General features: G+C 36.5%; 1 protein-coding gene and 1 long non-coding RNA gene across 2 annotated transcripts; one reads left to right on the forward strand and one right to left on the reverse strand.

The window, feature by feature from the left end:
• Positions 1–1,077: 1,077 nt before the first annotated feature.
• Positions 1,078–1,745, forward strand: LOC148919577 (uncharacterized). Its single transcript, XR_016124110.1, has 2 exons — positions 1,078–1,399; positions 1,431–1,745. It is a non-coding gene; the product is annotated as an uncharacterized LOC148919577 (long non-coding RNA).
• On the reverse strand, positions 1,213–25,105 carry LOC103320005 (zinc finger FYVE domain protein). The gene is given in 37 exon segments (XM_008221608.2): positions 1,213–2,035; positions 2,390–2,489; positions 3,044–3,129; positions 3,941–4,056; positions 4,154–4,236; positions 4,733–4,821; positions 5,534–5,677; positions 6,215–6,316; positions 7,110–7,475; positions 8,404–8,618; positions 8,621–8,631; positions 9,548–9,652; positions 9,842–9,924; positions 10,042–10,371; positions 10,546–10,707; positions 11,087–11,575; positions 11,796–11,993; positions 12,118–12,408; positions 12,570–12,647; positions 12,794–12,884; positions 13,321–13,545; positions 14,124–14,465; positions 14,548–15,011; positions 15,915–16,282; positions 16,471–16,624; positions 16,893–17,030; positions 17,977–18,048; positions 18,157–18,255; positions 18,479–18,602; positions 18,897–19,318; positions 19,747–19,921; positions 20,306–20,400; positions 21,405–21,620; positions 21,719–21,886; positions 22,024–22,290; positions 22,971–23,115; positions 23,702–25,105. Coding segments are annotated over 37 exon segments (7,620 nt in total). The 5' UTR covers positions 24,643–25,105; the 3' UTR covers positions 1,213–1,969.

Genomic DNA, 25,105 nt, shown 5'->3' on the forward strand with positions numbered 1-25,105 from the left:
TTCCTATATTGGGTATTTGTACCATTTAATTTTTTTTTTCTTTTTTTTCTTTTTCATATCAAGTTCAATATTTTGTCAGTTCGCAAAAATTATGATAAAGTATTGAGCTACCGATATTACGTACTCTATTGAAATATAATCAAACGCTTTTTCATTTATGTTTGGATTGTGTTTGTATTTTTGTAAGCCATAAAGCATAAGTTTAACTCTTTTGGTTTGTAAGCCATAATGCATGAGTTTTAACCATTTGGATTTGATGAATATGTTGATGGATAAATATTGATTTGGTTGATTTAGATATTGAATATGTTGATGGATATTGAATATGTTAATTAGGATTTGGATATTGAATATGTTGATGAATATTGAATATTGAATATGTTGAATATTTGAATACTTAAAATTAAAAAATTTCATTTTTAAAATATAATATATATGCACTTATATTACGATACGTTAACATCATCATCTAGATTATAATACGTGAACGTCATCATCTAGTGATACTTTAATACAACCACATCAATGGAGAAGTGGGTACTGTTAATTATTTGACTGAATGAACGCGGATGTCATGCGTGTGGCTAAATCGTCATATATACATATATATAAAATTCGATATTATTCATTGAGCTTAATCTGAAAACCTGATGTCCCACGTCAGCATCACATGTTTTCGTCCTTTCACACCTAATATTTGACTTCAAGTAAACTAAAATAGGACGTTTTCAGTTTGATAGGCGGCCCTAGGCTAGGCCTATTAAGTATTGACATTTTGCCTTGCTGAAAGAAAAAAAAAAAAAAAAAAAAAAAAACCCTTATGCGTAATCATAAATGGTAGGTGCTAGTGATTTATTCTGTACGTCAAAATAACAGTGGAGTGGTTTTATTTTTGTTTAAAATGACCATGTGGTCTTCACGTTTTACCAATTTCAGTCAGATTCCCAATTTTCATTGATTTTGTGAAGGGGTATTCTAGTCAAAATGGCCACAGCAGCTCAGCACGTGAATGTCCTATTTCAAAAAGATATTGTCAAACTTCAATGGTCAAACATTGACTACAAAACAATGTCCGAGTCTCACTATTAAATTTTGGATATAAGTAATGGCGTATTATTCATAAATCGATCATTGCGTCTATAAATTAATTATTTTTTATGAACAGTAAAATATAATCTTCATACTGCAGAGCCAGAGAAAGGGAGTCCAAGATTTCTTATAGAAGATAAGAAAAATATGGAATTAAAGATCCAAGATTTTACAAAACATCAAACTCTTGACAAATAAAATGAAAAAAGAAAAAAACACGGGGCAAAATTTAAAACAAAAACAGAAACATATATACAAAGATAAGGCTATTCTTCTTTCCCATCTATCTATAATCTATCTACAGCCGCAGGCACTCCTCTATAATCTATCTACAGCCGCAGGCACTCCTCCCAACTTTGACTCAACTAACTGAAATCACTGATGAAGCAAAGAAACACCATATCAAGCTAGTTTCAATTCAATTCTACACCACTCTTTCCAATTAGACCAACTTTCATGCCGCATGCGAGAAACTTGTGCACTCATACTTGCACAAATTATTTTCGATATCCGTTCGGCCTTTTAATATGATGTTCCCTATGCATGTTTTCAAACTTGAGCAAAGTTGCCGAACATTCTCAATAAGACACAGCTAACTCAATGCGTCAATAGCAGCTTCGGCAATGCCGGTGGGACAATACAATACAAAACAAAAATTTGTGGCAGGAGCAAACGCCAAGGAAGACAAATGCCTTATGTGTTCAAAGTTCATGTATCACCAGTTATCAGATTCAGCACCATGCCGTTCTAGTAGCAACTGGTTCCACTATCTTTGACCAGGCTCCATGGCTTTCAACCTTTCTGAGTGCAGCAAAGTTTGAAAACTAACTAAACAGGCCAACCCTAATTTGTATTGGTCGTAATTTCCTTGAGCAACATTTCACATGTACTGGGCCAACCATTGTTTACACATATCGAGCACAGGAAGTGCATTAGCATGTAATGCCTGCAAAAAAGTTGGCAAACTATATGAATAAATATAGTATAGGAGCGGTGAGCTGATTTCACAAGAATCATAGACGTAAAACCAGGTTTCAATTTTTAGGCCAAATATTTATATTATATTTATAAATTAAAAAAATCAAACTGTAATCCAAATGTAATTGTTTTTGGATTCCAAACCAAAACAGCCCTAAACAAGTAAAAACATAAACCCAATAATGTCCTTTTTCCATGGATTCTTTTGTGATAGGCGCATTATCATCTTCTCTAATCTCCTATGTCTGCCACATCACAGTTTTAATAGATGAAAAGGATAGTGTGGGAGATATGGGAGATTTTCTGAGGAAAGGAAGGTAACCTGATGAGCTACATATTGGACATCAGCTACACTTCCACTACGAGAAGCAATTTGGAATGCACTTTTTAGACGACCACAAACCACACAAGCCAGAACCTTCCTGCATATACAAGTCAAATACAAAAAAAGCACGGAACAAATTTCTCAGCACCAAAGTTCAACTAATCAAAGTTAACAGTATTCCAGCGCCGTAAAACTAAAGCAGCTAACTCAAGAATGACATTGTTAATTGCTTGGAAAAATTGACAAAAGAAAAACATTATTTCAGCATTCGTCCAAAGACTTGTTCTATACAGTAATTATTGAGTGCATTAAAAAGAGACCACATACGGAAGTATGCTAGTAGAAGCCAACAAAGGATGGGGTAGGCATATATGGTCATAAATGTTGAGGTCTGGATCCATTAATTATTAACTTGATCAATAACCACAATGGTAAAATGATACTTTTGAACAATAATGGGAACCTAAAGCAGGTCTCAAGCAGCAATGGGTTAATGACACTGATAGATCACCACCAATACTATGAAATGCCTTAAAAAAGTAAATACACATAAAAGTTAATAATTTAATGTCCTTAGAATCTACTCAAAATCACAGATCTTCTGTACAGTTATGAATAATGACAACAAGGAGTACTGAAAGAAACCATTACCTGTGGCTACTGGTCAACATGTCAATGAGACGGTCAGGGCGTTCTTTGTGCTTGTTGGCATATACGTTAATTGCAGCACCCAGGACCTACATCAATTCAAAAATACACTTTTTATTAAATTTAGAAAAAAAGAACAGAAATTGAACTAGTTTCCAGCTTCCACAAAGAGTAGGCTGATTGGGAGACACAGAAAACCAGTTTTACAACAAAATTACAGTTTAGAAGTATGCAAGATGTAAACCTTAGGCTGAAAACATGTTGCCAGCTAAAATTTTATTTTCAGAATCGGTTTATTATTAATCGACCAATGATCAGAATAATTTAGAGGTATTTCAGCTATCTTTGAATTGTTCCTCTTCTGTTAGTAGAAAGTTTGAAATAATACTGAGGATGACGAAATTCTCACCATTTTCCTCATTTATTGTGGTGATTATTGGTCACAAGCTACCTTTGAATTGGGATGTCTTATAAGTGAGTTAATCGATAATTGCACCAGATATAGCCAGATAAAACACACACACAAATACATATTGCAATCCTTGAGTGACAATAAAATTTTCTTTTCCTTTTGGTCTTACAATACAATAAGAAGTATATGACCAACAACTCCACATATAGTTTACTTCAAACTAATTCTACTGAAGAGCATCAATGAATGATGATTCAAACTATATAAACTCCTTCAATTTCGAGACCTTTTTCAGTTCTCCAATTTCCATGCTCTCTTTGTATGTTTAGAATAAAAATTTTGATTAGTCAAAAACCATCTATGTTATAATTTAATCATTTCAACTCTTAAGCCAACTAAAACTAACCCAAGAAACTAATAAACCATAAGTTTTCTAGTCATTTTACAAACAGTACATACAATCTACTAAGAGATGTAGATCACATTACCTGGTCCCAATCATCATCATCAATGGTCCCTTTTATGTTTCTAAAGAATTCTGTCAGTTGACTACCTCTTTTTCTCTCGGCGAGAGATGCAGCTACCCCAGCATATATATCCACAGCTGAAATTAATGAGAAGATGCATTAAATCTAGAAACTAATCAATTACTTCATGAGAGAAAGGCGGGATTGAAAATGAAATTATTATGTAATGGCTACCTGGAAGATTGAATTCATAAATCACTTGGAAAGCCAAATCAAAGTTCTTTTCCACAAGAGACTCAGCAATTTTGCACCTTCTCCTGCAAAAACAGGGTGGAGAAGGTGTGACTTTCCTCACCATCATATCAAAATATTTCAAAGTATCATATACCATGGCAGAAGAACATTTTTAAAGAACATGACACCAACAATCGTAATAGAACCCCCAACAGGCCTAAGGTCAACTTTGTGACACATTCGCATTAAGGAAGACAAACTAAAAGACAAATGCATATTAACCACTAACAACATGCTGCTCAACAGTTTTTTCCTTAACTCGCTAACATGAACTGATATTAATTAACAGTAATAGCTATTTCAGAAAACAAAACTGTTTAAAAGGCCTTGTAGAAACAAAAGACATAATGTCTTTATAACTTGGAATTCTAGTCATGCTTGTTGCCTGTACAATATATACAAATATATGAAAATACAACGCAAAAGAAACAGCTTGGGACAGTGAAGTGATTGGTTTCTTCACTATCATAAAAAACTAAAGAGATCACTAAGCCCAGCAGCAAGTAAAATGACTCAAACCTGAATGTTTCAGGATCATTTGGATTTCCGAAAAGTGAATGTTTCCAATGAGGTCCATCTGAATCATTATAGGATCTCACAACTTCGACCTGCCATACAATAAACCCACAGGAAACATGAGAGACTAATACCAAACAAGCTGTTTACTGAATTAACTAGATTCTGGATATCAGTTTCAACCAAATAGATACATATTCATAAGTCAGCTATTCGTTTGATCCATACAGATTACAATGTACTAAACTACCATGAATTTTTTTTCTTCATAAAATTAGATACCTTAGGCAGGGCCAAATCGTCAACACAGTTCACAGTATTTTAAATTGCCATAGAAAATGTTGTTTCTTCATAACTTATTAAGAAGCGGATAACGGTGCGTCTGTTTGGCAACATGCTCTCTAATTTTTCTGGTAGTGTGCATGTCTTGGTCAAAGGTGCATATATGTGAGCATGCCCTCAAGCATAGGTTAATGAATCTCGTGTTAATTCTCATGTGTACTCTTCTCTTCTCCAAATCTAACTTTAGACTGTTTCCATCTCTGCTTTTGAGATTACACATGCAATTAGATACCACTTGTCTGCATTTTCACTCGCAAAATAATGTGCATAAAAGTAACTTTAAGAATGCCAGCTGTCTCTATTTTCAAAATTACAGGAACCGTCTATCTCTAGAAAAAGGCACAATCTACTTGCCAGTAGATTAATCAACATAGAGTCAAGAAGGGCAGGCCCTGACCTATCAAGAAAAAACTAAGCTTACAGTGTTTAAGAGAGAATATAGTATTTGAATGATGTAATTACCTGAATTGCTACCCGAGCCGAAAACTTGACAAGTCCTTCTTCACTGAGCTTTTCAGAGGCACGTTTTCCTCTAACACCCTTCGTCACAAGGTTAGTAGAATCTCCACCTTTGTATCGTGCTGATAACGCTTCATCAAAGTGCATCTACAACCAACAAAAGATAAATGAACAACATGACAAACATATACAGGCAACTACTACAAATTCAGTACATTTGAAACACTAACATGTTTAGGTAACTAATACGCACGCACAAAGGTAATATCATTTTTATATAATGATTGCATCACCAGGCTCTTCAGAAGTGAAACATAATCTGAACGTATTCAACAATTGTTATTATGAACAATTCTAAATTTGTAAGCCAAAGGTGCAATCAGGGTCAAAGCTTTCCTGTGAAACATATACATTTTATCAGCAATTCTCTAAAATGTAATTTACCTGTCAAGCATTAATCGAATGAATTAGGGAAATGTCATCACACTTTGGGAAGCTTGATTGGATAATAAAACTGAATAAAAAACTTCTAACCTAAACTTGTCCAATCTACTGCAAACTTAGACCTAATTCCCAAATGATAGGGTTGAAATTCCCCTGCCATTATACATCCAAACGCATAGGAACAATCCTGCAAATAGTTCAACAATTAAGGTGGTCCAAGAGCAATAAATAAAAGCATACCTTGGCATTTTCCAAGTGTTTTATAGCTTCCTCTTGCAAATATGAGTTCATAAACAATTGGATGCAGCAAAGTCCAGCAGCAACGTGGTCCTTCTTAATAACCTGAAAGATGGAGTAAATTTCTGAATTCAACTAAAAGAAAATAAAAATACAATATGATGAACCTTCAAGCAATAACAGGACATTTATAAGATCAAAACTTCCCCTAGTTAAATGTATACTGCAAACAAATAAACAATTAAGTGAATAAATAGTGAGAAAAAAAAGATGGAACACTGATCAATATGGTTCGTCCTGAAATTTTAGGTAATAAAACCATGCCTTGTTCCTTTTTCCAATAACTATTTTGATGAAGTCTTATGCAGGGTGGTAGACTGTCCGCCTTGGAGAAAACATCTTTATCTTTTATAACAGTGGATTTAAACAGGTTCTTGACCCAAATAAGGATGAAGACTTTTCTCAAATCCAAGGAGGGAGACACTTAGGTGCTCAAGAATCTTTAAAAACTTCGTAGTTAATGGGGTTGCAAAATAACCCCACTGTCTATTGCTATAGCACCATGGAAGGATACAAGCATGGACTTTGTGTTGGTATAGTTTACAAGTGGAAGAAAAAATGGACCAGAAGATTGGAATAAATGCTTATGAAGAATTCTTGCCAAAACAAATGAACAAGCCATGTTTAGAGGGGTTGCACTGAAGAAATATAGGTGCCGATAGTATTTGGGTATCATCAGTCCTCTACTTACTGTGTAAGAGGAGTCGCACTGCTTACTATTTGTGTCATGCAACGAATATTATTAATATGTTGAAGACACAAAAAGAAACATCTTTTGTTAAATTGTTATACTATCCTCATTTCAGTACAAGTAAACCCCATTAAGTGAAAACTTTACCTGGAACTTGTATAAATAATTGAAATGCCTATGAGTTTCACAATAGATGCAAATACGGGCAAGGGCTGCAGCGGTATACTGGTTTACTGCTACATCTTGCGGGTTTGCAGATGTCATTCTTTCTGAAATCACTTCTTCCAAAATAGGCATTGCGCCATAACCAATACACAAATCACACAAATCGTCAATAGTCCCATAATCAGTTCCCAAAGGGTCTGGTCTTTGAGGGGATGAGGACGAAGATGCCACCCCCACTGTTGATGGCTGAGGAGGTGGGGCAACAGTATTTGGAGGAAAAAACAGCATGCAAGCATCATTGTAATGGCCATGCCTAAACATGAAATTGAGCAAATGCTGTCGTGCATACTGCAAAGGGTTGCAAAAAGTTACATACAAGAACCTGATTATATGAACAAAAACATAAAATTTATAATTGGCTATAACTGGAGAAGGAAGTAGCAAGAACACTACCATTCATAACACTAAGATACAAACAAATAAAGAAAGAACCACCTAAATATGTAATATCAATTGTGTTACCAAAAACAAAAACAAAAACAAAACTTCTTATGATATGTGTGTGGGGCAAGATCAACTGATATTAGTAAAAAAAATCCAAAAAGCAGTTAAGTTTGCACCATTTAAATAAGTTTTCAAGTTTTTGTTTTTGGTCAATCCTAGTGTTGGACTGAATGCTCTAATCATGAACATAATATTACCCAAATTTAAGCTCAATCCAATACAGGCAACTATCCAATCACAAAGGTTCAACATTGACTTAAAGAGACTCATTCAAATGCAATAATTTTGTTTTAAAGAAAATAGGATTCGAGTGAAGTAGGAAAGCTAATTACAAAGAGTAATCCACAATCTCAAGAGAAAATATAAAAAACAATAAAGAACAACTCAAAATGGTAAGCTAAAAAAAGCTCAAAATTCGAAATATCTAGTCTCACTTCACAGCTGCTAACAAATCCAACATTAAAGTCTCACATTCAAATGCAGTATCACCTAAATATTTAGAGATATCAGATAAATCTGAAATTTAGTAATGTGCAGTACATCATTAAACGCAATGGTAAGATAGGCAAAAAGGAAATACTACAAAAATTAGCAAGTAATATAAGTAGCTCATGATGAGATTCCTTGGTCCTACTGTTGTTGATGCATGTGACTGAAAACAAAGTTTAAACATTCAGATGCTTGTCATTTAGAATCTGTAAACTGGGATGCTAGACATAAATGTACCAAACTTGAAACTCTAGCTTGAGCATAGAAGGAAGTTGCAACTTACTTCTTGTAAATAGTTGACACACTCAACATACCGAACACTGTCTAAGTTGCTTCGTGGTCCATCTTCAAAGTCTGAAATATATGTGGAATTATTATTTGCAGATTCATGAGAACGCCTGGATCTCTCTGAACGAGGAAATGTGGAAGGCAAGTACAACACATTGAGATATGAATCAGCAGAAAGCGAATCATCCAAGATTGTTGGTGCACTTTTGCCAAATGTTCATACCTGCAGTATAAGTTGCATTTTCAGTTTATACATAATGACTAGCTTCAGAAAAGTGTTTCTTCTCCTGTCCCTTTGTTCATTACAGGAGAAAAATTCAAGCATAGATTTACTTATTCAGGATCAAAATTCCAGTGCACAGAATACATAAGGTACCTGATACATAAGCAAAATTCTATTGGAAATGTCACACAGGGTCAGGTTCAGAAACTCAATTAAAAAAACCAAGACCTGATACATGAGCAACACTACAGTGCCTCTCATCCCAGGCCCAGGGCCACACAAATAGATGTCAATCTTATATATATATATATATATATATATATATTAAATTAAAGAAAAAAATGCCTTTCCCATTCCAGGAAAAGGGCTGCTACATACATCATGCACGCGCAATGGATAAACTCAACTCTTCTTGAACATTACCTCATCTCAAATTTAACAACCAACCAATGTTTGTTCAGATTGGCAAACAGGCCCAATAGCAAGTAAAGAATCTTGATGCCTATTACTTTCAATTTAGTTTACGACTTTCCGCACAGAGTTGAGTTTCTTCTTTCTCAGTTTTATCAAGCTAATACAGAAACAGGAAATTACTAGCATCATCATGCTTATTGTAAACCTTCACATCTACGAAGATCGGATTCTAAAACCTTCAATGATAATGTGTTCTTTTAAGTTGTTATTAAGGCAAAATAGCCTAGTGATAATGTGAACTGCATTTTTTTAAAAACAAAGTCGCAGCACATGCTCAGAAATACTGCCATTAGGAAATAGAAGGAGCTATCAAACTCTTATAGAAACCTTCTAAAACCTAGCCTAGCTTGGAAAAAAAACTCTCTCAAACTCCGGCTCACACAGCATCCCGTTCACAAGTTAAAAATTTAATTTCTGATTTCAAAGCTGTATTGCATCTTACATGGAACGAACAGCTGAAACATCAACCGGCGGACCTCCCTCGATTGTATTGATGATCTCAAGAATGACAGGTGCAGGATCGGCCTTGTATAGCTGAAGAGCTTGCCTAAAAATCAGAAGGGGTAAAATGACATTAATAAGCAACTGTACCATAGAGAGAGAGAGAGAGAGAGAGAGAGAGAGAAGGGGAAACATAGTTCATTTTTATCGATCAATAAAGCCATAGCCTTTTTATGCCAAATTCAAAAAAATAAAAATCCTCGGCCTTTTTATGCCAAATATAAACTAAACATACTTGAACTTCACACGAGCTTGTGCATAGTGCTCCATCCGAATCAAAGCATGTCCCCATGCATTCCAAACAGGGACAACATCAATCTGACAGAAGCCCCACATATTCATAAGCTCAACATGCTTTAAATAATCATGCCAAAGGAAAAACATACTCTAAACAAAACAGAACAATTAACTGCAACTTCCAGCTAAGATACTTACCTTGCACTTTTTGCATGTATATACAGCCATGCTGTACCGTTCATCTACAATCAACCTATCACGGAGACAAGCAGATGACACTTTATCGGCAATATCATCTAGAGAAGCAGCAATTCCGGATCCCAGAAGGCTCTGGAGCAGCTCAGCACGTCCTAGCCAAATGTCTGCCTGCAAGAGAACTTCAGATAGCTCATCTGTGGACTGACTGCCCACACTGGAGCTACCAGCATCAGAGGATACATCATCAGCGTCCCTACTTCTTTCAGAATTACTCGACAAATCACTGCCACCCACAAGCTTTCTCAGCAGGGATTTAGCATAAAGTAGCCCCTGTAAAAGCATGTCGTGAGAACTAGCATTGCAATCTGCATTACCAACTAAACTGCACATAAAGGTGATTGCATAACAAAACCATAACCCTGTCTTTACAAGGCAAAGATACACAATCTGCCTTTGTTGGTTATGGAATTTTAACCGTGTTGTAATAGCTTACTGAAGGTATACCTGTACAAACGTCTCTGTGGCATGATATGCTCGACCAATTATTTCCATAGATGCATTCTCTGGCAATTGTTGGGAGCTCAGCACATTCTTCATCTGATTAACACACAAATCCAATGCACTCTTTGCAGAGACAGAGTCATCAGAACATAGAGAAAGCAGAGCCTACAAACATAAATACCAAACTGTCAGCCGGGCAGCATGCCTAAACAAGATCCCTGCATGCTGAAGAACCCACTACTTAACTGGATATACAAGCATAAAATGTTACAAATCAGAGGAAAACTTCATACAGGGAAAGTGTATAATTAAGCTTGCGTGCACTTATGAAATTGGCAATGCTCAGAAGTTAGAATACCGATGTAAGATTAACCCATGGATTCTCCCATAATATCTACATATGAAATGGAGCAAATGGCAGTATGAAACATTATTAGCTTTATGGACAGCAAGGAACATATTTAGCTTTACTGTCTTTATTATGTATCTAGGGGTGCTTTGCAAATTAAAATGCAAAAAGTTATAGCCTATTTCACTAGAATACCTTGAAAAGGGTAATGTCAGGGGCACTTTCATATCGGTGAGATGCACGAACAGCTTCATCCTTCGTTGAATCACCAGTTAGCATCCATTCTTCAGAAATTGAAATAGCAGGAAGCCGTTCTTGCCCATCAACAGAATATGATGAAGCACGATCCTCCTGGATACCAGCCATGGCCTCCCAAGCTACTTTTTCCGATGATGTCAATCCAGAACTCTTTCTTTTACGGTAAACATCTTTTGGGGTGGCCCTGTCTCCAGTATTTCGTGGAGCCCAAGAGAAAGCTCTGCGAGCCTCCTTTTGCAAGTTATTTAGACTGCTAGTGAAAGAAGACCTCACAGGAGCACCTGTTCTTGTTTTCTGCTTTAATCTAGTCCCCGAAACAGATACTCGATATTCTCTTGGAGGTGAGCTAATACTGATAGCAATAGCTTTAGCAGCGTAGGCAATAATGACATTATTGTCTCTCAACAAAGGAAATTCTTTGAGAATCTGTTAAGCAAAAAAATGTTGATTAAGTAACAGCATCAGAGAACTACAAACACAGAAGAACATGCAAAACACCAAACTGGATAAGGAATCGCAATCCAAATTTCATGCCTTTCATGCAGTAAGTAGTGACAAATGATCTTATGGTATTCAAATCTGTCTAAATACAAAATATGTTAGACATTCGTGTGTGACTGAAGGAACTTAAGAAGTGATATCTAACCAATGCAGCAGACTGTAGCTGTTTCCTCATCAGAAGAACCTCAAGTATCAAATGTGGGTGCTCGTGCAAGGAAGAACATCTTTGCTGCCATGGCAATGGCAAGGCAGCCAGAACACGAAGACCTAAGGCCCATGAGTTAAGCCGAGAAACCTCAACATCCGAAAGATTCCCTTCTCTTCGCTTCAGGAAGAAATGAACCTTTACAAAAGTAAAAAATAAAAATCACAACTAAGAGGTATATGAAATTCAAAACTCAAATACTATACTTTATGAGATCAAAATAAATTTCCAGCAGAATATTGCCAAAAAGAAAACTAATTACAAGCAGCTGCTTTGACCGCAAATCAGGTAAAAGCTGCATTGCACCCATGGCAACTGGTAGGGCATCATCTGAGTCACGTAGGGAAGAAAGAAATCGTGAAGCTTCTGCTGGACCTCCACCACTGAGAGGATCCGCAGTCAAAAGTTTTACAAGTTGCCGGCCCTGCAGTTCCCTCCGCAATTCTATGGATAATCCTGCACTTTCAGCCACTTCTAAAGCAGCAGAAACAGCTCCTTTTCCAGCTAATCTAAGTGCTAACCCCTCAGGATCTTCCTCACACTCTGCTTCAACCTGACATTGGACAAAGAAAAACAAAAAGAGAGAATAGAACCCAAATTAATACGATATCCATGCTACCATGAAATAAATAAATAAAAACTAGCAGAACTATGCTCTTAATATCTCTATCATTTTCACTTCTCATTTTAGTCCACAGAGTCCAGAATTATAACCTCTTGCCAGCTGCTAAAGTGCTCATCTGCATTTAGAATGTGGCTGTACCTCTGCAAAGCTTGTCTCATATGCATGACCTATGCATCCAAAAGGAGTACATCATCAACCAAAAATAGTTGAAAAATTAATGCAACATAGAGAACCCTTATCAAGCTTCAGGTAATCAAGACAGAGATTTAGCAGTAATAGAATATAAGCAACTTATCAAATCAAAAGGCAGTACCTCCTTCCTAATGGGATCATTTTGAGGTAGGTGGCAGCTGCACATTGTGAGAACATCCAAAGCAGCATCCAACTCCCATCTATGCATATACCTGGAATAAAACTTGTAAGACTCTAGAAATTCTATGGAAAGAAGCACGTAATTGTTCCTATATACCATCAGTGCAACAATGGGAAAAGGGTTTAGCTGATTTACAACATGTAATACTAGGAACCAAACCGAACCAAAAAAAAAAAAAGACTCAGAGGGAACGAGTGGGGGAATTGACTCTTTCCAACTAACAGGAACAAGACATTTTCATTAAAGACCGCAATAGATTCATAAACTTCCTGCATCACTTAAAAATTAATAAAAGGCCATGTATATAAATCTGAAATATCAAATAGGAACATTTTTATTACTAGAACCAAGCACTGCTCCACAAATGTAAAAAATAAAGATGATGGATGCCAAAGGAAAATATCTTAGTATATTTCATATCAGCTAGCATTCACCAAGGTAACTTATAAACCCATGACATTACATACTTGAGAGCAAGTCTAGCAGCCACTTGTTTATCCTTCAACCGCAGGCAATACTGCCAATTATTGCTCCAGATACTATTGCCTCCATAACCCTGAGAGAGTCCAGCGACTGAATGATTTTCTTCCCCACATTCAATGATTAGCTGAAGTAATTGATCTGAAGCTCCATTACGTAGAAAGCGATCAGAAAGTGCAAGAGCATCCATGAGTTTTCCATCATCTATCAATCTGTTAATTGACAGCAATCAGTGACTGGAAATAGTAATGCCACCTTCAATTGTCAGCATGATGACAAAATTATCCTAAAAGCAAACAAAAGAAGAACAGAATTGACACCAATAACACACCCTCCCTCCAAAAAATAAAGGACAATTCCAGATAAATATGCACTCCAAAACCAGATAATTTATACATGAAACTCCATAGAAACTAAAGACGCTAATCCAACATATGCATGCATATATTTCTCATAAAATTCCTTATGTTTGAAAAGTCTTCTTTCACTCTGCTTTTTCAGCACTAAAACCAGTCATACGATCATGCTTTCTGTCTAGTGGAAGATTTCTGAGTATGTATCTTAGTAGGTCATACAATTCGAAAATTTGACTTAGCAATGTGAGTCCCACCTTAGAATTCAAAGTAAACATGCCAGAATGCATGGCAAACATTTATACAGAACACCAGCAGAAGATAACAATAGAAATCAGCTGAAGAAGTGAACAAGTATTGAGACCAAAAAAAAGAAAAAGAAGTGAACGAGTAATTGTTTATTTGAATGAATGTTGAAACAAGCAGAACTCCAATACCGTTGTACAGCTTTCTCATATGGTTCTTCATTTTCCCAATCAAAAGAAAGGAAAACTGAAGTGTCAAGCTCAGCAATGTCAGATTTTGAAGAACCATCCCAAGGTTCAGTAGCTGCACCATCTTGGCCACTGGCGTCTGGTAAAGCTGTTGAAACACTACTGCTACCAACAATGTCATCAACTTCTGACTCAGTATCGCTATCAATCTCACGTAGTCTCTTGATAGCTCTTGCTTCAGCTCTAGCCTCACCACCATCGGCAGTTTGCTTAATGGTTACAGCAAACTCCGAAACTCGATGAAGGTTAGTTTGCATTTGTATCCATCGGTTTAAAGTTGGGAACCTGCACGTCAAAATAACAAGTAAAAACTAGGAAACCATTATGTAAATGACAAAGAAAAATCATTTACAGGCATGAAAGTAACCTCTCAGATTGATCAATAGCAAACTCATAAAACAACCGGTCAACATCAGGTGCCTGCAGCAATCCACCGTCCAAGGAGCTCGATATAGAAGAATCACTGCCATTGTACAAAATGGTACTCCCAAAAACACATGCTAATACCGCCCTCACTGGGGATAGTTTAACCAAATGTTTTACTATATCTAACTCTAAAGGGTATAGAGGAATTCCAGGCAATGATGAGGAACGGCAGTAACTATTAGGCTTAGCTTCTTTGAAAGAGGGGGACAATACTTTATTTTCTGAGCCACTTTTAGGGAAGGTGGGAGTGACCGGAATGCAAGCCCACCCATGACCAGATCGTGGGGGATAAACTGGAGGTACACATGCTGAAATTACTTCATGCACAAAATCTGCACACATAATCTCAGCTACCTTACCAGCTGCATCAGTGCTGCCTCGATCAAAGACAAGACGGGTTAAAAGCTGCAGAATACAGTAGCCATACATGAGCATATCAATAATACAGCAGAAACAGAAATTTGCCAACTCCTAACATAAAGAACTTGTCAGCTTTCAAGTTAGTCCAAGTCAAATAGATCATGACACATAATTAAGAACTAAGAGACCTTCAACAATCAGATTTCATTGGTATCAAATTAAACAATAAAAACAGACTGGCAAGTCCTGTATCAAACAGAGCTAGTAATACCCCTTTATATATCATTGCTACCATTACATTAACGATCCATAAAAACCATGTATTTCTGAAAATTAAAATTATTACACATTTATCTAATCAGTTTTTCATGAGACGAGTATTATACTTGAATAGGTTCTAACAGAAAAAAAAATAGTTTTCAACTTGTACAAATATGAGTAACATGGAAAATATAGTTTGTATTGCATTTCTTTTTCTCATTTTCATTAATTATACATTCTCTTCTTATTTTTTTTGTATAAGAAAAACAATCGTATTCAAGAAAAATATACTTTTGACAACCAAACAGCAGCTTGGGATAAAGTTAAAACTTTTTGTCTTCATCAAGTATACATTTACTGTTTCAGCAAGTGGGACATTCCTGGTAAATAACATGAAATGCTACATACAAAAACTAGCACAACTACTCATCAGTTCCACATTTATTTCCATCATAGATGTACCTTAAAGTCAATATAACATAGTACTTCATGTCGCATCTACAATAGTTGTAATTGTATAGTTTGTGGTTCTCTTTTGAAATTAAACCTAAGTATCTAAGCAGTTCCTGAAATTAAGATGCTTCCAAAAATATCCAATTGTTTGAACCAAATCTCAATTCCAAAATTTTACTGAAAACAAAACGCAGAAAGCAAAGAATACTACAATAACACAGAAAATAATCTTACATCTTTGGGCCACTCATACACGAGTGAAAAAAAGTTGAAATCATGAGTTGTATCAGTTCCATCAACTATGTCACCAATTGCAGCAATATGGAGAATAAACTGTGAAAGATATGTCATGGGTTTGGTACTTAATGAACCAAAAAATCTCTTCCCACTGTCCTTTACATCATAACCAACAGGCTGCACACTTGTTTCTCCAATTGCAGAACTTGAAGGTATCTGCTTGGCAACTCTTAGCCCAAGTCCAAAAACTCCGTCTTTGTCAAGATCAGAAAGAACCTTCTGTTCAGCAGATGGGCCTTCTCCTTTATAGAAATTTAGCTCTGTTTCTTCATCAGCCACAGCTCTTGCAAGATTATGGAGCTTACCTGTGTGAAATTAAAGACATGTTTAAGCCATATGAAGCAGAGGAGCCATAGAGCATATTTATGTTTAAGCCATATGAAGCAGAGCAGCCATAGAGCAGATTTCTGTTTAAGCCATATGAAGCAGAGCAGCCATAGAGCATATTTCCCCTTCCTTCCACACTACGAAAAAGGGGAACTATAAAATGTACCACTGAGAAACTGCCGCTTGCCCTTGTGAGCATCCTCAATCATATGATGTAGCATGTCAAGAACACGTTCCCGTTGTCCTAGTCGGTGGGATTCCTTTGGTGAGGCAATAATAATCTCGCCGGACAAAGTGATCTGAAGGGCTGGAGGATTATCCTAGATGAGCAGATCAAGAAGCCAGGATCAATAACTAACAGTAAGAAGTAAACAGCAAGAATATTTTAATGCAGTAAGCATTCTAGACAGTGAAGCTACTAGGGACAGATAGTAAAAACCAAGAAGTAAACAAAAATGGAAGAACCATAGGATGGCAACGAATTATTGTGTTTAAATCCTGATTAAACAACCTTCATAATTAGATAGTGCAGTCTTTAATAGCCAATAAGAACTCTTTATCCGGAAAAAAAAAAATTCAAGATCTCACCTGATCCAAGAACTCATGTAAACGCTTAAGGATTCGTTTTAAAACAGAAATAACTGCCACTTCAAGGATCTGATCCCAGTAAGTGGAGCCTATCTTTGGAGAAACTCCTGGATATATCTCAGACAGCAGAACTTGAGCCTGCACATATAACAAATCATAGCTTTCAGTAAAACCAAACCACTGGAGACCATATGACTCTTGAATTAAACACCCTAACACAAAAACCGATCTACTGGAAACCATATGGAGGAAAATAATTTCAAATCTAGGGATTTAGATGACATTATAAGCTTAAATTGTTTGTTTAGACTACTACAATCCATGTATGCCAAAATATTAATAAGAAGGAAATGAAGAAAACAAATGGATTCCAGATGGCTCCTTCCATAAAGTCATTTCAAATTCATTTCAAATATACTACATCTAGTTATTCTAAATACATCCAACATGATGTTTTCTAGTTTTTTTAAACAAATTTAGCCTTGTTAAATCCAAATCCTATCTTTCAATTACCTCCATCTAAATGGAGCCTAAGAGAATTTCAAATTAGGGGGAACATGAAATTTCTAGATGTTGTGACACATGGAGAGAGTTTTCTCCAGGAGTGAATAATCAGTACCAGTGGAAAGCCAAAGATAGCAATTGAGGCAAAATTTACTTTCTTCCAAACTCATAATATTTCTCACACATGGCATCAAGTTTTACAACTAATACTTCGAACAGGGAAAAAGACCATGAAATGACATTTGTTTAGGAGGACCATAATAACAAAAATGTTGGTTTGGTAAAAGTATTTACTGACTACTTAGGGGTGGAAAAGTAAAATAGTAAAACTGACAGTGAAACTTTCAGATTATCCTGCTCACATCGATTTCTCATAAATGTTGGTTTGGTAAAAGTATTTACTAACTACTTAGAGGTGGCTTGGGCAATTTCTATATCATCAAGAAAACATTAAAATTTTCAATTGGATTTTTGAACACCACTTATCTTCTGGAAATTAGAAAATTCGAAAACAAAATAATCTAAGACAAGTATATATGAAGACAAATATCTTCATCTTCCAAGTTTATTTGAGCATTGCCTGATCCAAAAGCTGTTGGGATATCTTTGCAGACCGAGCAGAAGTAGCAGCAACGTCAATACAAAGAAGAATCTGGAAGGTTATATTGAGAATATCAGCCTAAACCTTAGAGAATTGATTAAATATTCAACCTCACTTGAAGACAAAGGGGAATAGAGACTTAACACTCTAAGCACTTACTGCAGCCAAAGGACCTAACTGGGAGCGCAACGAAGAAAAATTCAGATCATGTATTGTAGAAGTCCCACCATCAGTAGCACGAGAGACTACATCTTCTACCTAGAAAAGCCATAAAAGTGAGGCCATCTTATGAGAGAAAACTGAAGAAGGCACCGCAATACAAAACCAAACCACAAAAAAAGTCCACATAAAAAGGAAAGTAAAGTAAATTTGGAACCAAAGACAACAAAGATTCAGTAATATTATTTAAGCAATGGTTATAGATAGTTAAAGCTGACAAGCATAAAATAAGCAGTTACAAGGAATTTGATCTGAATCATACAGATTGTCTTCTGACGGCACTATCCACCCACTCAGCTAATTCGAGGGTAGCTTTATCTTCTGCAGACAATGAAAACCGATGCACTGCTTCTTCCCCAATGTCATATTTTGCTCTTTGCATGCAACTGAGACATATAAGAACAACTATAATATTTACCTTCAGAAAATAAGATGTCATCAACTTCATATTAACTGATGATGTACTATCATCTTCAAATATCAGCATCTATTTCTATCATTTGGCAAATGAGGTCATCATATTTTGTTTGGCCTGGGTGGTCAATATAGTTTATAATCATTATAAACTACCATTTTCTCCATTTGCAAACCCTATAACCAATATCCAAAAAGCAATTCATGCACAAGAACCAACTGATCATCATATAAATTCCCAAAGAAGAAAGGCTTGTAGAACTCACAGGTTAAGTAGCTTAGATGGTGCGGCACGTAATACAGTTAATGCCTCCTTCCACCGCCACTGGCGTTCAGATAAAGGAAGAAGACGCTGCAAAATTGACAACCGCCATTCCCACTCTTCAATGAAATGTTTAGCAATTGACGCTCTCCACTCCAATGCTTGTCTTCCACCCCTACTTACGCCATCACTTAGAGCATGATCTAGTTCAGTTATAGTTGTAGGAAGACAGCGATGTAATATACCAAGTAGTTTCCCCGTGAAAGACACAACCAATTTGTTTCCCTCTTCACGTGTTAGATCAGTTTGTTCTGAAGAACATGTGTAATGTGATTCAGAATAGCTCCCTGGTGAGGCACAATGAGCCAAATTGAGAGAAAGATCATCCATATGTAAAAGCGAAATTATGACATTCGCCATCATGATCTGCATCATTACAGAAGCATTATAAAATAATTACAATGAACAACAGGAAAAATATGCAGCAAACTAATAAAACTGATGACATCACGAACAAATTGAAAGCATTTAGATTTCAAAGGAAAACATGAAACTTCAAAGTAAACTTGAACAAAATACCAAAATGCAATCCATTTAGCAGTTGCTAATTCTCTAGCATCAGAACATGAATGATAAATAATTTCTTTTTCATGCATTTTTCGGCGATTATATTTTACACAAAACAACTTTCAAAGACAACATGCAACAGATTTGCCCGAGGAAGCATGTTAGACATGTAATTGCAAGTTGAACTTATCAAGCATAAACATGAGAAAATAACAGTTTTAACAACCACAAAAAGGAGTTAGGATTGAAAATGTGGGGCTAAAAAAAACATATTCACAATAGACTACCTTGCGAGGGATGTCATTGACAGCCTCCAAATGGTTCTGCAGATCTTTCAAATGGTCAAATGCAACTTGATGAAGACTTTCTCTTTCACCAGTCATAGTCCTTTCCATCACTCCAACCGCAAGAACAGCTGAATCTAGAGCATACCGCATGTGCATAAGTTCAATATCCTGCATCCTACCATATAATAAAATAGAATAGAGAAACGCGAAAACATCAACATGTTAAGAAAAGCATGTCAAATCCCAAAATGACAAAAATATGAAATACATAGAGTGCACAATTGGTCCCACATCCCCAGCCCCAGTTTCATATACAGATATCTCTATTATCACCACAAAGAAGAAGAAAAAAGGAAAACCAATTAATTTTAGATATCCAAATATATGAGTAAATAAATAAAGTAGCTTAAAAGGATGGCAGCATTGTCAACCCCAGCTCACTTCCCACACAAAATGATTTCTTTTCATCCTTGAGTAATACATGATGACAAAATAAATCGTGCACAACAAAGTAACACTAGTTCTAGTACCCGCTTAGCTATGATACAAGAATACACACCTCTTCCAGGCTTCTAAAGTTGAAGAAATTGGCTGCATGCTGATCAATTCAATAGCCTCCTGAAACTTTATGCCTGGAACAACATCAAACAATACCTACAGAAAATGCACCCGTCACATTCCAACATTCAATACAAAAGTGTTTAAAAAAAAAGGGTACACTACAATGCTAACTATATCTTTAGCATTTCTAAAAAAAATAATTCGGGGGAAAATGGTAAATGATTGTTCAGTGAAGCTTTCTGAAATTGCAATTCATTGTGATAAATTATTTTTCCTTTTTAGTAAAAATAATTTGTTTACAATACAACCTTATTGCGACTGACATGCCAATAATTATTCAGAGTTCAGATACAGACAATATTTGGAGTTTCATTTTATAATGTCAACACCATCATCAAGGAACTATGGGTTATTTTCGAAAGTTGAATTTCTCTTTAACAAGCACTGAGTCAATGTTTTTGCATTTTTCATGTGAAGGCAATGATTCATTACTAACTGGCATAGAAAAAGAAAATACCCATCAAACCCCTTAACATATGAAGGTAAGGTGAAAACTGCAATGGGAATTGAACATGTTCAGAGATCAAAAGACAATTTTTATGCAGAGAAAATTTGCTACAAACTTACGAGTTACAACACAATATAATAGTATTATTATATTAATGTATAACAGAATTGTAATGCAAATGCACATAAAAATAAAAAATAATTTAAAAATGATGCTAGCATAGACATTTACATAAATCATCACATAGTGTTGGCTTCTATGTGGATTGTTTAATTTGAAAGAAATAATACGTTTTTCATGATATGGTGGAGGAAGTGGATTTACTTTGGGATATAATAGAATTACAATTTTAGCTTTTCTTGGAGTGTATTTGTTGAAGCATTTCAAAGACTCACTCATGTCAATTGGACAGAGTTTTAGGTTGAATGTAATCTGATTTTATATGTCATGCCATGATTGTTGGTCTGATTTTGATGGGATCTAGCCCATCTTTCTTGTAGTTTTTCTTTCTCAGTTATTAATAAGATAAAGTTTTCCTTCTAAAAAGAACAAAGAACTAGGCCACAATAAGATTATTTTGAGGACTTACCCGAAGTGGACTTTGAACCGAAAGCCTTTCCAGTACGAAATTCTCAACAAAAGGGTCTAACTGGTGATCTTCACTACTGAATGCTATTTGTTCTTTAGCAGACAACATCAATGATAATTTTGAATTCCATGATTGACCCGAATTGACGCAGGCAACAAAAGAGGCCAGATCAAGCTGATAACATAAAGAATCACAAAGATATTCCACACAAGATACCTGCCAATCAATAACACATACAGTCACATATTTCCTTTGAATAATAACAATGATATCATGCCACAAGAGTATCACAAGGAAGACTTTATGGGCAGTACCTCATCTGATAGATTACTATAAAGAGAAGATTCTTCCAGCCGAAAAACTTGTGATTTACTTCTCCACAGCAGTTGCATTAATTTCCTTCGTGCTGTAGTTTTTCCAGATAATAAATCCCAACCCATGGCGGCTACCAGGGGCTGAAGGCGGGGAAACAATAAAAGAATCTGCACATATATGGACAAGAGAGGCTTGTAACTATACTAGCAATCCAGCATCAAATAATGCAATAACTGATCCCACAGAATAATAAGAATACCATCTTCCTCACATATTCAATTTAAACATAAAACTGGGCACATACATTGCTAGCTTCTTGAAGCTGCTCTCTCTTTACAGCAGACAAAGCAGTGTCCATGACACATTCAAGGACATGTAAACCCGAAACACGAGCATAATGATACATGTCTCTCATGCAAAATCCGACTACAGTGTTGAAGGTAGAAGTTTCTGTATCGGGATTCAATTCTGCATGATATCTTTGAAGACGTTCCAGAGGTGGTGGAATCTGGTTGTTATCAAGAGATCTGTACACCTCAATCTCTTTTGAGAGTAAGTCATCATGAAGAGCCTGCAGGAAGCCCCCCTACCAAGTCAATATTACCCTCCAAGAATGCATGGCTCAAAAGTAATACAAATACATATTGAATGGCACCCAATGAATGATAAAAAATACAAGATGACTGATTGTTAATGTTCAAATACATCTCAACACAGGTTAAATAATTTATTTTATATAAAAAAATCCTGGCGACCATGATATGTATTAAAAAGAAGAAAGAAAAACTGCCATTTATTATAACCATTAGCTTCTTACATCAGAATAACCACCTAATAGATTCGAACAATCTACAGACCTTATGAAACTGGCTGAACTAACCTACCTAGTTCAGGCTTAACCAGTTTTCTACATACATATCCATGAATTTATGTGGTTTTGAGATGTGTTTGCTGCAAAACTTCAACAAGGGAAAGCATTCCAACTTCGACCGTGCACACAAAAATAAATTTAAAAAAGGAAAAAAGAAAAGGAGATAACTATCCTTTCCAACTAGGTATTGTAGCTTTCCAAACATCCTCAGCTTAGCTTTAACAAGTTATGGAATGCATCGTGTAAGGACCTAACCAGGATCCTTCAGCAAAATCATCTCATAGAAAATTAATTGCAAGACTACTGGCATATTTTAAGCAATTTGCCGACAAAGACTTGCACCGTGCAAAATCCATTATAAGCAAAATGGCAAACATTACTTGTATCATTTCGACAAGATTTCCACAATTTGATGCAATAGCCGTGCTATAAATCCACAGTAATTTCTCTCGCATGTTACGCCAAGAATCTCCATATCCCTCCTTTCGTGATGACACCATCTTGAGGAGATCTTGCAAAACCATGCTGCAAGGAACATCAAGAGTGAATGGAAAAAAATGTTTAGAAGAAACTAAGCAGTACATCCTAAGGCCACTTTTGGTATTTCAAGGAGAAGATACCCTAATAATAACTACTTCATTTTCCGATATTGCCATTCTCAAAATTCATCCAAGAAGCAGTAACACATAAACCTAATCTCACATCTGAACACCACAGACACCACTCCTAAGACGGCCCACAATTCATGAAGCATCTTCAAAGTAACATGTATAAAAGCTTTCTTAAACTGACCAATCCTCCTCATACCTATCTATCGCATTTATGACAAACCAAACAACTAGGCCCGGAAGCTAAAAACATAAAATATGTGTCAATCTTCATATTTGCCTACCAACTGTAGAAGACTATTGAACAGAACCACAAACCTTTAGTCTTGGTATCAATGGTTTCTTCTTTGAAAAGGTTTAGCGCAGGTTTAAATTCTAACTAGTTAATGAAACAATTGTGCAAGATAGAGCGTAAGTGGCACTGAGATAAGTACAAACCATAATCTATAAAAACACTATAAATATTGTACAAATAATAGTCCGTTCAAATTTTATAAACATACCGATACTCAGTCTCCTCCACTCCATAATCAAGGTGAAGAAAATGAATACGCGAAACCACTCCATCCACATCACCATCCTTCGTGCACTCTTTCATAGCATCCAAGTGAGCTAACTGAACACTCCTTTGTATCAAACCAAGAACCTTCAAATCCTCCTTGGACATTTCCCCTGCATTTTCATCCCTCCTCAACGTTATTGCTAAACCCGAAGAATCATATCCCTCCCATCCCCTCACTTGGCTCTGTATATTCCAACACAAGGCGTCAAAAACATCACGGTTCTCCCAAACTACGCTCCTCAAACACATCAATTCGCCTTCCTCAATAGGTACAACGCCTGCAGCCTCATTTTCACTCCCACCATCAGTATCAGCAGCACCTACTGCTACGGAGTCTGGCTTCAATCTATTTACGCCCAATTCCAAAATCCTATCCAAAATTCTCACACAGCTATCCAATTCACCACTGGCATCTCTCAAATCCTTGCCAGTATCCTCACTCTTACCCAAAAACTCTGCTCGCTCTTCGAAACTCTCGCTCTCGCCTAATCCTTCTTTCTCCTTCTCTTTCTCTATGCTCTCCAAATCAAAATTCTTCCGCATACTCTCCGAGACGCGGTCGATCAAATTCTGAACTAACAACAAGAACTCGGCGCGCAATCGCAGGGTTTCGGGATCGAAGCTCCATACCGACGAAGCGTTATCGAATTGCAACAGTTCAAGGGTCGATAAGTAAGTGAGCAGAGCTGGTGATGGGCATGATTTTGACCAGAGAATGTTGTCGAAGCGACCCGAGTGAGCGACGATGGTTTGGAGCACAGCAAGAGCGACGTCGGGGTTTCGAGCTCGGAGAGCGACGACAATCGCTCGAAGAGGCTCAAATTGGGCGAGATAGAGATGGTTTGCGGCTAAGCGCGAGAGGATTTCGGTTTCCTTGTCCATTGCAACGCCGAGCCGAGAACCGAGCCCTAGGGTTTTGGATTTCAGTTCATGAGGGTGATTTGGGATTCGGTGTGGTTGTGGCTTGTCGGAGTGTTTGGTTCCCGGAAAGTGGTCGAAAATTGTGGTTTTTGTGGATTGGATGAAGTCGACTGTGGACGTGAAAGAGAAATTTTTTGTATTGAGAGTTGAGAGGGAGTTTTCGGTTAGGGATTGGTGCGTGTGGAAGACGCTAAATCTGTATATGGTTGTTTGGTTCTTGAGAAAGTAGATCCGAGGAATGACGGAAAAGCGACGTCGAGGTAATGTACAGTTTCAATGCACGTCACTGGAACTGACGAAGAACCGTGAAGAATATGCAATGAGGATGACAAACCGCCAGTGCAACAGTCAGACGGCGTCGTCTTGCACATTATGTTACCGTTAGGTGAAAGTGAAACATAAAAGGGTAAATCTCGGAGTGCAG

Source organism: Prunus mume, linkage group LG2 (genome assembly GCF_029339155.1).
Source record: "Prunus mume cultivar Tortuosa linkage group LG2, ASM2933915v1, whole genome shotgun sequence".
Lineage (NCBI taxonomy): Eukaryota > Viridiplantae > Streptophyta > Magnoliopsida > Rosales > Rosaceae > Prunus > Prunus mume.